Genomic DNA, 13,662 nt, shown 5'->3' with positions numbered 1-13,662 from the left:
GATCAGCATCCACCCTGGGCTCGCTGCGGTGCCAGGAGGCTGCACTGCACCCTGTGGCTTTCAACCTGCACCCAGCAGTGCCCAATTTTTCCTGTACCCAGACGTTGCCATGTAGGGCACACCACTTCAGTGTTTGAGCAGTGACCAGCCCCAGCATGCACCAGTCAATATTGCTGCATCCCACAGACAAGGAAGGCCACCAGCTTTTTTCCTTCTAGTCCCTAAAGGGCCCTGGGTGGGCACTTGACCCTCCAGGATCTGCCGCAGCCCATCGTGAGCTGAGCTCTGGCTGGCTGGATGGGACACAGGGCAGCCTTTGCTGGTACCTATGACGCTGAACCTGGATCTTACGAAGCTGAGCTTCAGACATGCCAGAGGCCGGTGCAGCGGGAAGTGGACAAGCTGTGGGGGGATCGTGGAGGGGGGGATTGAGCCCCTGAGGGGACAGGGGATTTCCCGGTGGAAGGAGAGGCTGAGCAACTTGGGGAGAGGTACGAGAGGCTGGCCAAGCTGGGTGGCAGCATGGCGGGCAGATAGCTGGGCAGGGCCATGCCACAAGGACCATGGACACTGCAGGCATCGTCCCTTCCCCGTGCAGACCTACAAGGGCAGGGCCAGGTGCAAGCCAAACCTGTGGCCCCTCCCTTAGGACGCTGGTGCAGACTGTGGACTTGGCGGGTCCTGGCACACACCTGCCACTGGAAGCCGTGCAGGTTAGGCCCCCTGTCACCCGAGTCTGTTCAGGCTGCCATGACAAAGTGCCCCAGGCTGGGTGGCTCAAACTGAGGGTGTTCATTGTCACTGATCTGAAGGACGGAAGTCCAGGATCAGGGTGTCCGCAGGGTGGTTTCTTCTGAGGCCTTTCTTTGGCCTTCTGTGGTCTTCATATGGCTGTCCCTCAGCGCATATCTGCGTCCTAACCTCCTCTTAGGAGGACACCAGTCAGATTGGGCTACAGCCCGTCCCAGTGACCTGGGTTTGACTCAGTTACTCCTTTAAAGACCTGTCTCCAGAGACGGTCCTCTTGGAAGTCGGGGCTTCAGTGTACGAGCTCAGAGGAGGGCACGGTGTGGCCCACTCCTGCCCCTTGGATTAGGAAACAGAGGGGCTGGGCGGAGGCTCTGCCAGCTCCTCATGGCCTGCCAGGGCCACATCGGGTCCTGCCTCAGGCCTGGGAGCCCCCAGCCCAGAGCTGTGCCTGCAGCTGAACAGGCGTGACTGTGGGGGGGGGGAGGCGTCCTGAGGGCTTCCCTCGTGGCTGCAGTGGGGCTCAGGTTAAGGGAGCCTTCTCGGCAGAGCAGGAAAGGAGCCCCGGGCTGGAGGTTACTGGGAAGGAGGCTCTGGGCTGTTCATCAGGAGATGAGGCTGGGAAGAGAGGATGGAAGTGTCGCTGGGGCCTCCCCATATGCCACAGGGGAAGTGTAGGCTCCAGGCAGGGCTGGGGCGCCAGGGCTGGGGCACCGGGTCGAATTTTATAAAGCTTCATTCAAAGCCAGGGGCTGAGGCAGGAGGATTGAAGGTTTGAGTCAGTCTGGGCAACTTAGCAAGATACAGTCTCAGAAAAAAAACAAGGATAGGAGGATTGGGGTGGAGAGCACTAGCCTAGCACTTGGGAGGTCCTTGGTTCAATCCCAAGTGCCACCAAAAAAAAAAAAGAAAGTGTCATTCAACCAGGGGCGGACAGCAGGGCCCTCAGCATCATGGAGTGGCTGTTCAGAGGACGGGGAGAAAATACACACGTTTCGGCATCCTGTGGGAACGTCAAGGGCTGCAGAGGAGCAGGCGGGGAGGGGTCCTGCAGAGGGTCTCTCTGCCAGGTGGCATGTGGCCTGGCGAACTCTGCAGGAGACCAGAGCTGGACAGGGGCAGAGAGGTGGCCAGCAGGGAGGGACAGTGGACGAGGCTGGCATGTCATGTCAGGCAGTGGGGAGCCATGGAGAGACCTAAAAGGCTGCTTTGTGGGGTTGACCTGCCTTGCGGGGAGGGGGAGGGGGAGGAGGCAGAAACCCAGAAGCCAGCAGGGGAGGGAGTCTCCAGGTCTGGGGAGGACTCAGGGTGCATGGATGAGACGGAAGCCCCAGGGGTGTCCCCGGCTCCCCATTGCTCTCAAGGGCACTGCGTGGTGTTTAGAAGTGCTGGGCAGGCTGCGTGCGCCCTTCCCACACCCGTTGCCTCCGGTCCTCTTCCCTCCAGTGGCCGCGGCCCTGCTGGCCTTGGCTTGCCCATTGGCCCTTCCCTTAGTGCAGGGAGTGGGCCTGCTGGGGGAGGTGACCTCCAGGGAGGCAGTTCTTCAAGGCCAGCAGGACAGGACAGGGAGGCTGTGACTGGACCGGGTCACAGAGATCTCTGCAGCCCTGGGAGCTCAAGGTGGGGGAAGAGGAGGAGGAGGAGAGGGCAGAGAATGGCCCAGAGCCCAAGGCCAACCAGGCACGTGGGGATAGAAGAGAAGGAAGGAGGCCCAGGGAGTGGGGACCGCCTGGAAGTCAGGTGCGTGATGGGCCAGCCCTAATACTCACTGCCCAGGGTGGCACGGCATGCTCTGGGCCAGGGTCTTGGAGGACTCACCCACTCACTGTGGCCAAGGCTTGGTGCGGGGCCTTCCTCCTACGTGGTCCTGGTAGCTGACTGAATTAATGAGGGGCCTGAGGGGTGGGGGACGAGCTAGTGCCAGGCTGCACCCTTGCCTTTCTCTGTCCATGTTGGTCCTGAGGATGCCCCAGGGGGCAGTAAGATGGAGATGCCAGTCCAAAGTGGCACTCCTTCCAACCCTGCACCTCCACTTCCAGAAACATCCATAGATGGACTTACTGGGGGTATTGCTGGCGATAATGAGAACCTGGAAAGCCCTCCAATGGTGCCAGCCAGGGGCTGGGCTGGGCCTAAAGGTGACCTGGGCAGAACCCTGCAGGGCCAAGGGCATGGAGGGGCCGTGTTCTCAGGCCCAGGGCCGGCTGCCCACAAGCGAGTGTCTTTGAGTCTTCTGTAGAGACCATGAGAAGGGAACTGTGTCTCCTTGAGTCTGCAGAAAGAAACCAGCCAGCTGCACTGTGGGTAGTGGGCAGGGCAGGGTCCAGCTGTTGATGCTCACACTGGCTTCACCCGGCCCCACCGCGGACATCCTGAGGCCATCCCTGTGAGTGTGAGATCTGACACATCTGACAGCTCAGAATCCCTGCCCATTTCTTGTCTCCTGGCCAGGGCACTGGCCTTCCTGTGACTTGTTTCTCTGGGCATCACCCTTCAAGCTGTGGATAAAGCTGAGGTGCAACTCGGGGCCCAGAAGTTGGACATTACAGTTGCCAATTTCTGGTTGGCCCAGAACTGCCCAGTCGCTGGATGAGTAATGTTTCCAGAGAGAGGTTGTGCGGGGTTCCCACCTGCTCTCAGGTGTGTGGGGTACGTGTTGTGTGCGCCAGGTGGGGCAGTAGAGGATGCCAAGGTGGCTTTCAAGTGGGGAGCAGACCCTGCTGTGTCCCCTCGATTGACCCCCATCTCCTCACTCACTGATAGGAGAACTGAGGCCACTTGGGCCTTGGGTGCTTGTCTTCTGTAAGTCCCCAGGGATAAAGGGAGCAGAGGCAGACGGTGACCCTGGAGCCCTTAGGAATAGTTTGGGACCCTCAGAAATGTGACCTGGGTGGTTGGTGCGCTGGGAGGGCAGAGGGGACGGCGTTGGGGCTGGAGGCTGGTGGAGCTTACTCTGCAGGGGCCAAAGACAGGTGTCCCTGGGCTCAGGTGTTGCAGGGAGCAGGTGCAACTGGGGAGCAGGGTATTCCCTGGACCTGGACTGGCAGCCAAGTCCAAGGTCAGCCATGGACCATTCAGGCAGCTCTTGATTTCTCTTTGAACATGAACTTTGAAACCATGAGGGCCAACATGGGCCGCTCAGTTGACAAACTGGAGTTGTGTTGAGTTCCATTGACCTCCGGCCTGTGGTGCCGCCCCTGGGACCAGGTGGACACCTGCTCTTCCGGATGCTCTGACCACCTGGGCACCCATCGGGCAGCTAGAGCAGCGTAGGCAAGGACACTGCGTTGGCCTGGTCTCTACACCCCGGGTCTCATTACCTGGGGCCTCCTGTTGCTACGCAGGACTTCAGGGGCCTCTGGTCTGGGTGTTCTGGCACGTTGGCAGGGACCACTGGAGGTGCCTCCTGCCTCAGGCTGCATCCCTCAGGTGGTCCCATGGCTTCAGACCCCTCTCTGCCCCTTTGCAAGGTGTGCATTGGTGGGACCCAGGCACCCTAGGTCATCTGCTGGGCAAAAGCTCAGGAAGACCCCAGAAAACTCACTGGGGCCTCTAGCGCCAAAGGGACAGAAACAGGGTCTGAAAAACATCAACCCCAGGACAGCAGAAGGGGTCATGGATGAGCTGCCCCCAGGCCCCTCTAACTAGCTGTGCAGCCAACCCCCTACACTGCAGGGATCTCCCCCTCTGTTGGGAGCAGCTTGCAGTGTGCTTTTCTACTCAGCCACTTTTTTTTTTTTTTACTCGGTATGCTAGACAATGTGTTACCTCACTAAAATGAATCTCTTTGAAACACGCCTGCATATAAACTTTCTTTTTAAATATGCTTCTTTATTTCAAATTGCCACACAGTAATCGTCCATGTTTATGGGGTACAGTGTGACATTTCAGTACATGATACATTGTGTAACCACCAGGTCAGGGCATTGGCCTGTCCGCTGCTTCATTTAGTCTTCCTTTGTGCTGGGAACATTCAGGATCCTCTTTGTGAGCTATTTTGAAATATGTGATTAGTTGTCAGCCATCTTCACCCTGCTGCGCTGTAGAACCCTAGACTTACCCCTCCCATCCAGCTGCATGCCTGTAACATTAACCGTCTGCATGTAGATCTTCTAGACAACGTTGTGTGTGTGTGTGTGTGTGTGTGTGTATGTCATCTAAACTGTTTGTGTGCATGTGTGTCACTCACGATCTTGCTGAGCCCCTGCCCCGGGGGCCGGAGCTCCATGGTGGAGCGCTTGCCTGGTTCCCCAGGGCTCGTCCCCTTTGCTGGACTCCCAGCTCTCCCAGAGGGGCAGAAGGGCCCCACTGAGCCCTTTTCTCTGTCCGTGGTGAGTAACTTGTGTTTTTCTTTTCTTCTTTTTTTTGTTTTTTTGTTTTTGTTTTTTGTTTTCTCCTGAACTTTCCAGGTAAAAGTACACCTGTAAGCCAGCTTGGTTCTGCAGACTTCCCTGAGCCCCCCGATCCATTCCAGCCACTTGGGGCTGACAGCGGCGACCCCTTCCAAAATAAAAAGGGGTTTGGGGACCCGTTTAGTGGAAAAGATCCATTTGTCCCCTCCTCTTCAGCTAAGCCTTCTAAGGCCTCTTCCTCGGGCTTTGCGGACTTCACCTCTGTAAGTTGAGTCCTCCGCCCCCGCGCCACCCCCCTGCCCTCCACTCGCAGCTTCTCTGGGGCTATTTTTTGTCTCTTTCCAGTGGCAAACCTCCCAGCTCCTCTCTGCCTCTTGGTGCCTCCTCTGTCTGTCATGGGTGTTATTTATTCTGTACTGGTGCTGCTGTAAGGACCCAGTTTCTCAATAAAAAAGAGCCACTATGGTAAGGGCGCGTCTTCTTCAGCCGGTGGCGGCGGACCGTGCCCCTTTCTGTCCTCAGTGGGCACTTTCTATGATCTGTGTCACAGGGAGGCTGTTTTGCTCATGGGTTGTCGGAAGCCACGATGTCAGATGCTTGCCAACTAGGATAACAAGGTGACAGAAGTGACCCTAGGTTCCACTGTCCCCAGAGGGGTCTTTGTGCACCGATTCTGACATCCTGCCCGGGGCCTGTTGTGCAGAAGGTAGGAATGGAAAGGCCCAGGCAGACACGCAAAGGAAGAGCAGTTCCACTGCGGTGGTGGAGTGCGTGCTGGTGACCAGCCACGGTGAGCTGAGAGACCCCATCTAGAGCACCGCTCTCGGGCCTCTGCCTTTGGCCAGGGCAAGGGCTCACAGAAGCACGTTAGCAAAGCCAGTGCCGCCTTAGACGCTGCTCCTGGGATCTTGCAGGTGTGACTTGGTGTTCTCTGTGTGAATGATATTGCAGGTTGTTAGATCTTGCCACCTCAGTACTGTCCCTGGGACACACAGTTCCCTGCTCTGAGGGCTCCAGGCGTCGTCTTCCCAGTGTTGGTCCCACTGTGCGCTGTGGGACCTTTTGTTTCCAACAGGTTTCTCTCTTTCACATTTTTTTTTCGGTACCAGGGATCGAACTCAGGGCCCTCAACCACGTAGCCCCGTCCCCAGCCCTATTTTGCATTTTATTTAGAGACAGGGTCTCACTGAGTTGCTTAGGGCCTTGCTGTGGCTGAGGCTGGCTTTGAACTCACGATCCTCCTGCCTCAGCCTCCCGAGCTGCTGGGATTGCAGGCTTGTGCCACCACACCTGGCTTCATTCACATTTTCAACATGCCCTGCTCCGTCGCTGGGTATGAGGTCGTGACTCCTAGGATATCCGTTTAAGACAGACTCTGAGGGCTGGGGTGTGGCTCAGTGGTAGGGTACTTGCCTGGTGCACATGAGGCCCTGGGTTCCGTCCCCATCGATGGACAGATGAGAGATAAGTTGGTTGGTAGACAGACAAATAAAACAACTCTGCCAGTGCACAGTCAATGCCAGTTCTTTTCAGAGCCATCTTGGTGACATTCACTGTGCGCTGCTATCCTGTGGCTTATTTAATTTACCCAAGATCCTGACCTCCTCCTGGCTCCTGGTGAGCTGTGAATCTCCCACGCCTACAGTTAGCTGGGTGGTGTTGACAGTGCGCACCATGGATATATGCGAGAGGGTAACATTGTTAATGAAGCCAGGAACAAAACCTGCTCACAGAGTGCTTTGAATAACATTTGGCTTATTTTCTGGTGGAAAAACACAAAATGCCAATGGAAAAAAAAAAAACAGCTCTTCTCTCGTGACTCAGTCCTTTTGGGGCAGGGAAGAGTTGGTCAATGGAGCTGAAGAGCCACTTGGAGACGTGACTGTTCTCTTCTGAAACACGGTTCTATTTCCTGTGACCCCCACCCCACCTCCGAAGGACTTGTTCTTGGAAAAGATCTTTTTTTCAAAACACAGCCATGCTGTTAAGCCATCATTTGGCCTGACAGTTCTGGTCATTCCAGAACAGTTGACTCCTATCCTAGAAGACCTTTGTGTCCAGGCAGAAAATTGAGTTCTACCCAGTCCAGCCACAGCCCTGCTGCTTGTTCGAATGGCCTTTCCACTGTGAGGGCTCTGCTTTTCCCAGGGGAGTTCAGTGTGACACGGCCCACTCTGGCAGGATGGAGACTGAGAGATGGGACGCTCGGTGGCTTTGTTTGCCCTGCGTGGTCAGATCACAGCTGCCCCCCTGGAGACCCGGGACATCTCTCCACGCTCCTGGGCTCAGAACTTGTGCTAATTTAGAAAGGCCCCAGCTGACCCGCTGGTTGGACTGTTCCCAGGCCCCCAGCCCTGGAGTCAACGCTAAGAGGTCTCTTTCCACCCCGCTGGTTGGCAGCGGGAATCTTTCCAATCAGATTCTCTGAGCACTCCCCGGGACATGTTGTCACCTGGGCAAAAGCCACTTGATCTGTGTTGGCATTCGGGGAAACTGAAGTCACCCAAGCATGACGCACACAGTTCCCACTGGCACCAGCTCTGCTGCCCTGGAGCCCTCTAATTGTGAGCCTTGGATTTCCATCAGTGGGTTATTTGTTCTTCTAGAGGTTTCACAAGAAACCTCTTCCTTCTCTGGTGTTTCTTTAAAAACAAGCCTTTCCATCTCAGGCCAGTGTGTTCACTGGGAAATAGCATTTATGAGCTGACAGATGGCTGTTGGGTCTCTCCTGCACTAAGAATCTCCATTGGCTGCGGTGCTTTGGTGTCCAGCGTGTGGGATGCAAGTTCAGCATCAGAACCAGGGTGTGGGGAGGAGGCAGCTCCGCCTCCCTGGCACAGCAGAGTGACCCTGCTCTCGGGTGCCTCAGTGCACAGGCGTCCATCCCAGGGAGGAAAGGTGCCTGTCCACGCCGTCACTGCTGCTGCCACCACTGCCCAGCCTGCCAGGCATCCCCGCTGTGTACCTCTGAAAGGCCGCCAAAATGAAGCCACCTCACGTACATCGTTGTTGAGGGAAGAGTCTCAGAAGGGCATCGCTCTCAGCCCACTTTGTCTCAGTCCCCGGACGGAACAGAATGGCAGCGGACATCAGAGCTGGCACAAGTCCAAGTTGCTGTTTATTGAGCAGCTACTGCACCTGTGGGTGTTCCAGGACCTGGCCTGTCTCGTGGCCCCTCCAGGTCAGGGCACTAGCAAGTGGCCCAGTTGAGGTGTCTCCAGCCAGAGCTAGGAAAGAGTTTTCTTCTCATTTGCGAGATAGAGCAAGCCACAGAGAGAAACCTCGCTCCTGAGACTTCTCTCAACTACGCTGCCCACCTGCCGCTCAGGTGCACGCAGGTCCCACAGCACAGGTGTGGTGTCGGATTCACGCATGGCCTTGAACCCCTGGACTTGAAAGGCACCGGGAACTTTTCTGTCAGTTTGCTTCATTTCCAGGAAGCTCTGCAGGGACGTTCCGTGACACACAGGCCAGTCGGGGCCAGAGGCAGCCAGGAGGCCGTGATGTGCAGTGGGCACCGCCCCCCAGCCCCCCAGCCCTGGTTCTGAGTTTTGATTCCGATCAGGCTGGTCCTGACCACCTGTGCCCTGGGCTGGTGGAGGACGAGGTCCCCGTCAGCCGCGCTGTCCGTGGCACTGTGGAATAATTGCCACCGGCATTTGTTGTTTTTCCTTGTTTTTCTCCCAGTGAGCTATTGGAAAATTCCCCCACGGGGCAGGGGGCAGAGCGTCATGGGTGGCCCATGGTGGAAACAGATGAGGGGGAGGGGCCGGTTTCCAGGGACTCCAACCTGGGGACCCCACGTGTTGGTCTGGGCGGTGCTCCAGAGCCTTTCCCCCGGGACTTCATGGCACTGACCCTGCACCTGTCCCGTCTGAGGCGGATGGAGGAGGCCTCCTGGCTCCACCTGCTCTTGGGCGGCTCTTCTGGCTTTAAGCCACGCCCCTTCTACCCACCCCCTTCCCGGGCTGGCCCCTCCCCCCCGGCCCTCCTCTCTCCTAGTTCCCTGTCCCTCCTGCCCGCGGCCATCTGGCCTTCACCTCCTAGGCACCCCCGTCTACCCTGGAGCCCTAAAGATCTAGGAGCCACCACTGTGATCACCCCCTTGCTCACAGGGAAGTCCCGCTGCCTTCCCAGATCCATCTCCTGCGCCCCAGTCCCTGTCCTGTAGCCCTGAGATCGGGAGTCGGACTCCCAGGGAACCGCACAGGGGCCCGACTCCAGGGCCCAAGGCTGTCCCCCATGAGTTCCAGCTCAGTCATCAGCCCCCAGGCTTGAAGCACAGCCAGTGTGTGAGGACCTAGCCCCTTCCCCTGCCTCAGTTGTCACAGGCAAGATGTCAGTGGGTCTTCACGAGGACTACTGCCACACGTGAAGCAGTGGCCATGTTCCGTGTGCATCCCTCTCTGGAGCTCCTAGAGAGCTGCAGCGGCCTCCCCAGGGGTCTGTCACATAGAGCTATGCATGTCTGTCTGTCTGTCCCCAGGGCCACCTTAAGGCGAGCCACCAGGGCCTCCTCTCTGGCGTTATCTGCGTCGCCAGAGGCCCTTGTGGGAAAGAGCTCCCGAGGCCTAAACGGGCAAGTTCCCCTGGCTTGGTGGGGACAGGGCACAGTGACAGGAGTGGCTGGTGGGACGCGGCCTTCCGTGGCGATGCTACCTCAGAACACTCACCTGAGGACCACGGCAGTTTTCTCTCCCGTGTAAACCAGCTGGGGGGACAGGGCTGGGGCGCGCATGTGTTTAGCATGTAAAGGCCCTGGGTTCCATCCCGGCACCAAAACAGAAAAAAAAAAATGGTTTTGATTAAACATTTCAGGAAAAATGCCCTTGAGAATAAAAACTGCCCACTGAAAAACGGCCAGGGGAGTGCCAGGGTCCTGGTGCCACGTGCCCTTGGTGCCTGCGGGGCGGCTGGCATTCTGTGCCAGTGGGCTTCAGAGCCCTTGAGGGCCCACTCTGGCCTCGGGTCCTGGGGCCCTCCAGTACTGTCCCCGGCCTCCTGCGGGGACTAGTGACGTGCCTCCGAGGGCCCGGAGGCTGTGAGGTCAGACACAGCCTTGCTTCTCCTGCATGTGCCCCCTGCTCCGTGCCACTTGCAGGTTGCCAGGGCCGGGGCGCGGCCCTCTGGCTTTCCCTGGCCCACCAGCTCCTCTGCTGGGCGCTCAGTGGGACTCCGCCCCGCCCAGCCTGGGCCTGGCCACTCACCAGCACTGCTCCCGGCTCCCGGGAGGTGGCCCTGCAGCAGCACCTTTCAAACCCCCCCATTTTCCCTTGCAGTTCGGCAATGAGGAGCAGCAGCTGGCATGGGCCAAGCGGGAGAGCGAGAAGGCCGAGCAGGAGCGGCTGGCGCGGCTGCGGCGACAGGAACAAGAGGATCTGGAGCTGGCCATCGCGCTCAGTAAGGCCGACATGCCGGCCGCCTAGGCAAGGACGCGCACCGGCGGGACAGGGCGCGGGCAGGTTCACAGGGGAAACTGTAGAGTCTCTATACACTCACACTCAGAGGGTCCCTGCTTCACGTTGTGACATGCCATAGCCACCCTAAGTCAAGGACCAGTTGGACAGAGGGCCTCGGGCTCTAGGGAGCTTGCTCCGGCCCAGCAGACGCAGCCCACCCCTGTGGGCAGACACACACAGCGCAGGAGGCGCTGTGCCGTCCCCAGTGGGGTGACGGGGTCCAACTTTGCCTCCAGAAGCGCACCCGCGGGGGGCCGGGTAGAGGAAGCCCTGGGCTCCCACTCCCCCTGCTCCTGGCTGCAGACAAGCCCCACCCCCCGCCCGGGAGCCCTGCCCCCAGCCCCTCCCGCATCAGTGAGAACCCCTCGATGTATGCATTCGTTGTATAAAAATGAAGTTTGAATGATTAATATAAAATATTTTAATACAAAAGACAAAAATCTTCTTTATTCAGTTGGTATAGCTCAGCGGGAGGCCTGGCTTTGGTCCCCAGAGGAGGGTGTGTAGGAGGAGTGGGGTTCGTTGGTTTTTTTTTTTTTTTCCTAGTGTTGGTATCAGAGATGCAGACCCACTTTAAAAAGTAGGTCCGGAAATTCTTTTTCAGTTTTGTTTTAGGCTGGGGGTATAGCTCAGCAGTAGAGCACTTGACTAGCATGCATGAGTACCTAGGTTCCACCCCAGCACCAGGATAATAAATAAATAAAATTTGAGTTTTGGTCTAGAGCCACAAAGAGAGCCAATTCTGGAAAAGTTCCAGTGTACATTCCCCACTCCCTTCACACAGTGTCACTGCATACAGGTTGAGCACCCCTATATCTGAAAATCCGAAATCTTGTATACTCCAAAATGTGAAGCTTTTTGCATGTGGACACAACACCACAAATGAAAACTTCACACCCAGCCTCATGTGATGATGGGTCACAGTGAAAATGCAGGTACGCCAAAAATATATAAAACTACCTTTAGGCTGTTTGTAGGTGTACGTAAAACATGCATGGATTTTATGTCTAGACTTGAGTCTCAAGATCCCAAATAAACAACCTAATGGGATGCATCTGAAGGCCTTGAGAAAGAACAAACCAATTCCAAAATCAGTAGAAGGAAGGAAATAATGAAGATCAGAATCAAAATCAGTGAAGTTGAGAATAAAAAAAACAACACAAAGAATCAATGAAATGAAGAGATGGTTCTTGAAAAGATAAACAGCAATGATAAGCCCGTAGCCAAACTAACCAAAAGCAGAGAAGACCCATATTAACAAAATTAGAGATGAAAAAGGAGAACTTGCCACAGACCACAGAAATCCCGAGGATCATTAGGGACTGTTTGGTAAGCTTATACTCAATACGACGGAAACCACGGAAGAAACAGATGCCTTTCTGTACACCTTCCACCTGCCAAAATCGAATCACAAGGACATAGAAAAGCTCCAACAGACCCGTAACTAGCAGTGAGTTAGAAGCAGAAATCAAAAGCCTTCCAACAGAGAAAAGCTCAGGATCCCATGGATTCTCAGCTGACTTCTACCAGAGCCTTTGAAAAACTAAAACTAAAACCGTGCTCCTCAGAGCATTCCATTAAGCACACTTTGGTCCTCCTCCCAAGGCGCCTCATTGTGTGTGTGCAAATATCCCCGAATCAAAACACAACAAAACTGCAGTTACTGTGACTCCATTGCAGTGGGAGCAGGCTGCACCTTGTGTCCTCATTCCAGTTTGAAATCCCTGAAGATGGTGGACAAAGGCCATGTGCACACGAGGGGCCAAGGCCCACAGGGCAGGTCTCATGCCATGACCCCGTACTCAGAATCAGGATGCAGCTGAATCCCTCTTAGAACATTCCGGAAGCTTGGGCCCAACCGTGTGGAAGAGCCCAGCAGTTGCTGAGGCTCTTACACATTCTCCCTCCCCTGCTCTGCTTTTCACTGTCCCCAAGCAGGTGAGACACCCCAGGGTGACTTTTTCAGGTAAACTTGTGAGAGGCTTCTCAGCCACAAACCCATCCCCATCTGAGTAACCTGAGCATGTCCTTTATTTCGAGAAACACGAAGAGAAATCTGCAGCCGTAGCACCGAGCAGGTTGAGGTGGGGGTGAGGAACGAGTGCCAGGGCGAGGCAGGCCCAGAACGTTCCTCCTGGGAGCCAGCAGGTAGGGACCCAGACCGCCCTGGTGCAGCTTGATCATGGACGAAGCCCTTCTTTGAAAAGTTGCTTCTCAAAGTTTGCTCTGGACTAGGGTCTTGTTCCTCCCTTCCCAGCGAGGGTGCCTCCTGTCACCTCATGCACAGTGACTCTCGCTGCCTCACTCCAAAGCTTTACCCCAGCCAGGAAGTCACATCCCAGGAGAGGTATTTATTTATTTATGTTTGTGTTTTAATTCCCTTTAAGGGAGCATTGGAGAAAAATCACAAAGAACGATACAAAGCGTTCCCAAAACCACTCACAATTTCCCTTATTTTTAGCGACTTACATCATATGCTAAATTCGTCACAATTAAGGAGCCCACACTGATTCATCACTATTAGCTCAAGTCCACACTTTGTTCACACTTCCTTCACCTTTCCCTCGTGTCCTTTTTCCGGTGCAGGATCCTCCATGACGTTTAACCCTCTCGTCTCCTGGGGGCCCTCTGGGCTGAGACCTGCCTTGATTGTGTGAAGACCTTGACGGTTTTGAGGAGTAGCAGCAGGCAGGTGTTCTGTCCCTGTCCCTCCACTGGGACTTGCCTGATGAAAACCTCGTGACTAGATGGGCAGGATGGGTGTGGGGGAGGAGGACCACAGGGTGAAGTCCCTTCTCATCACATCTTATCAAGAACACTTGCTTTTTCACTTATTGCTGCTGGCATTGACCTTGATCCCCTTGGAGAGAGATTTATTTTTTAAGGAGAGCTTTTCAGGTTCAGAGATCTTATTTATTTATTATTTTACATTCACTTGTCTCAGGCAATAATTCTTTTTTTTGTGGGGGGGGGGAGTACCAGGGATTGAACTCGGGGCACTCAACCACTGAGCCACCTCTCCAGCCCTATTTTGTATTTCATTTAGAGACAATTGCTGACTTGGTTAGTGCCTCACCTTTGCTGAGGCTGGCTTTGAACTCCTG

The 13,662-nt window shown here is 55.7% G+C and overlaps 1 protein-coding gene across 9 annotated transcripts in view; it reads left to right on the top strand.

Moving 5' to 3' along the window:
- Positions 1-10,998, top strand: part of Eps15l1 (epidermal growth factor receptor pathway substrate 15 like 1) — a 98,868-nt gene extending 87,870 nt beyond the window's left edge. For 6 of the 9 annotated variants that reach the window (XM_013361829.4, XM_078037749.1, XM_040290317.2 and 3 more), the window contains 2 exons: positions 5,157-5,362; positions 10,379-10,998. In XM_013361829.4, the coding sequence (XP_013217283.2) occupies positions 5,157-5,362; positions 10,379-10,525 (353 nt within the window). In that variant the 3' untranslated portion in view covers positions 10,526-10,998. Of the gene's footprint in view, positions 1-5,156; positions 5,363-10,378 lie in introns of those variants that run through there. The other 3 variants (XM_040290322.2, XM_040290323.2, XM_040290324.2) reach the window with 3 other exon arrangements.
- The last annotated feature ends 2,664 nt before the right edge of the window (positions 10,999-13,662 follow it).

This window comes from Ictidomys tridecemlineatus, chromosome 2, assembly GCF_052094955.1.
Source record: "Ictidomys tridecemlineatus isolate mIctTri1 chromosome 2, mIctTri1.hap1, whole genome shotgun sequence".
In the NCBI taxonomy this organism is placed as follows: Eukaryota; Metazoa; Chordata; class Mammalia; order Rodentia; family Sciuridae; genus Ictidomys; species Ictidomys tridecemlineatus.
The sequence above is the reverse complement of the archived record's forward strand: the minus strand, read 5'-3'. Positions and strand labels throughout refer to the sequence as shown.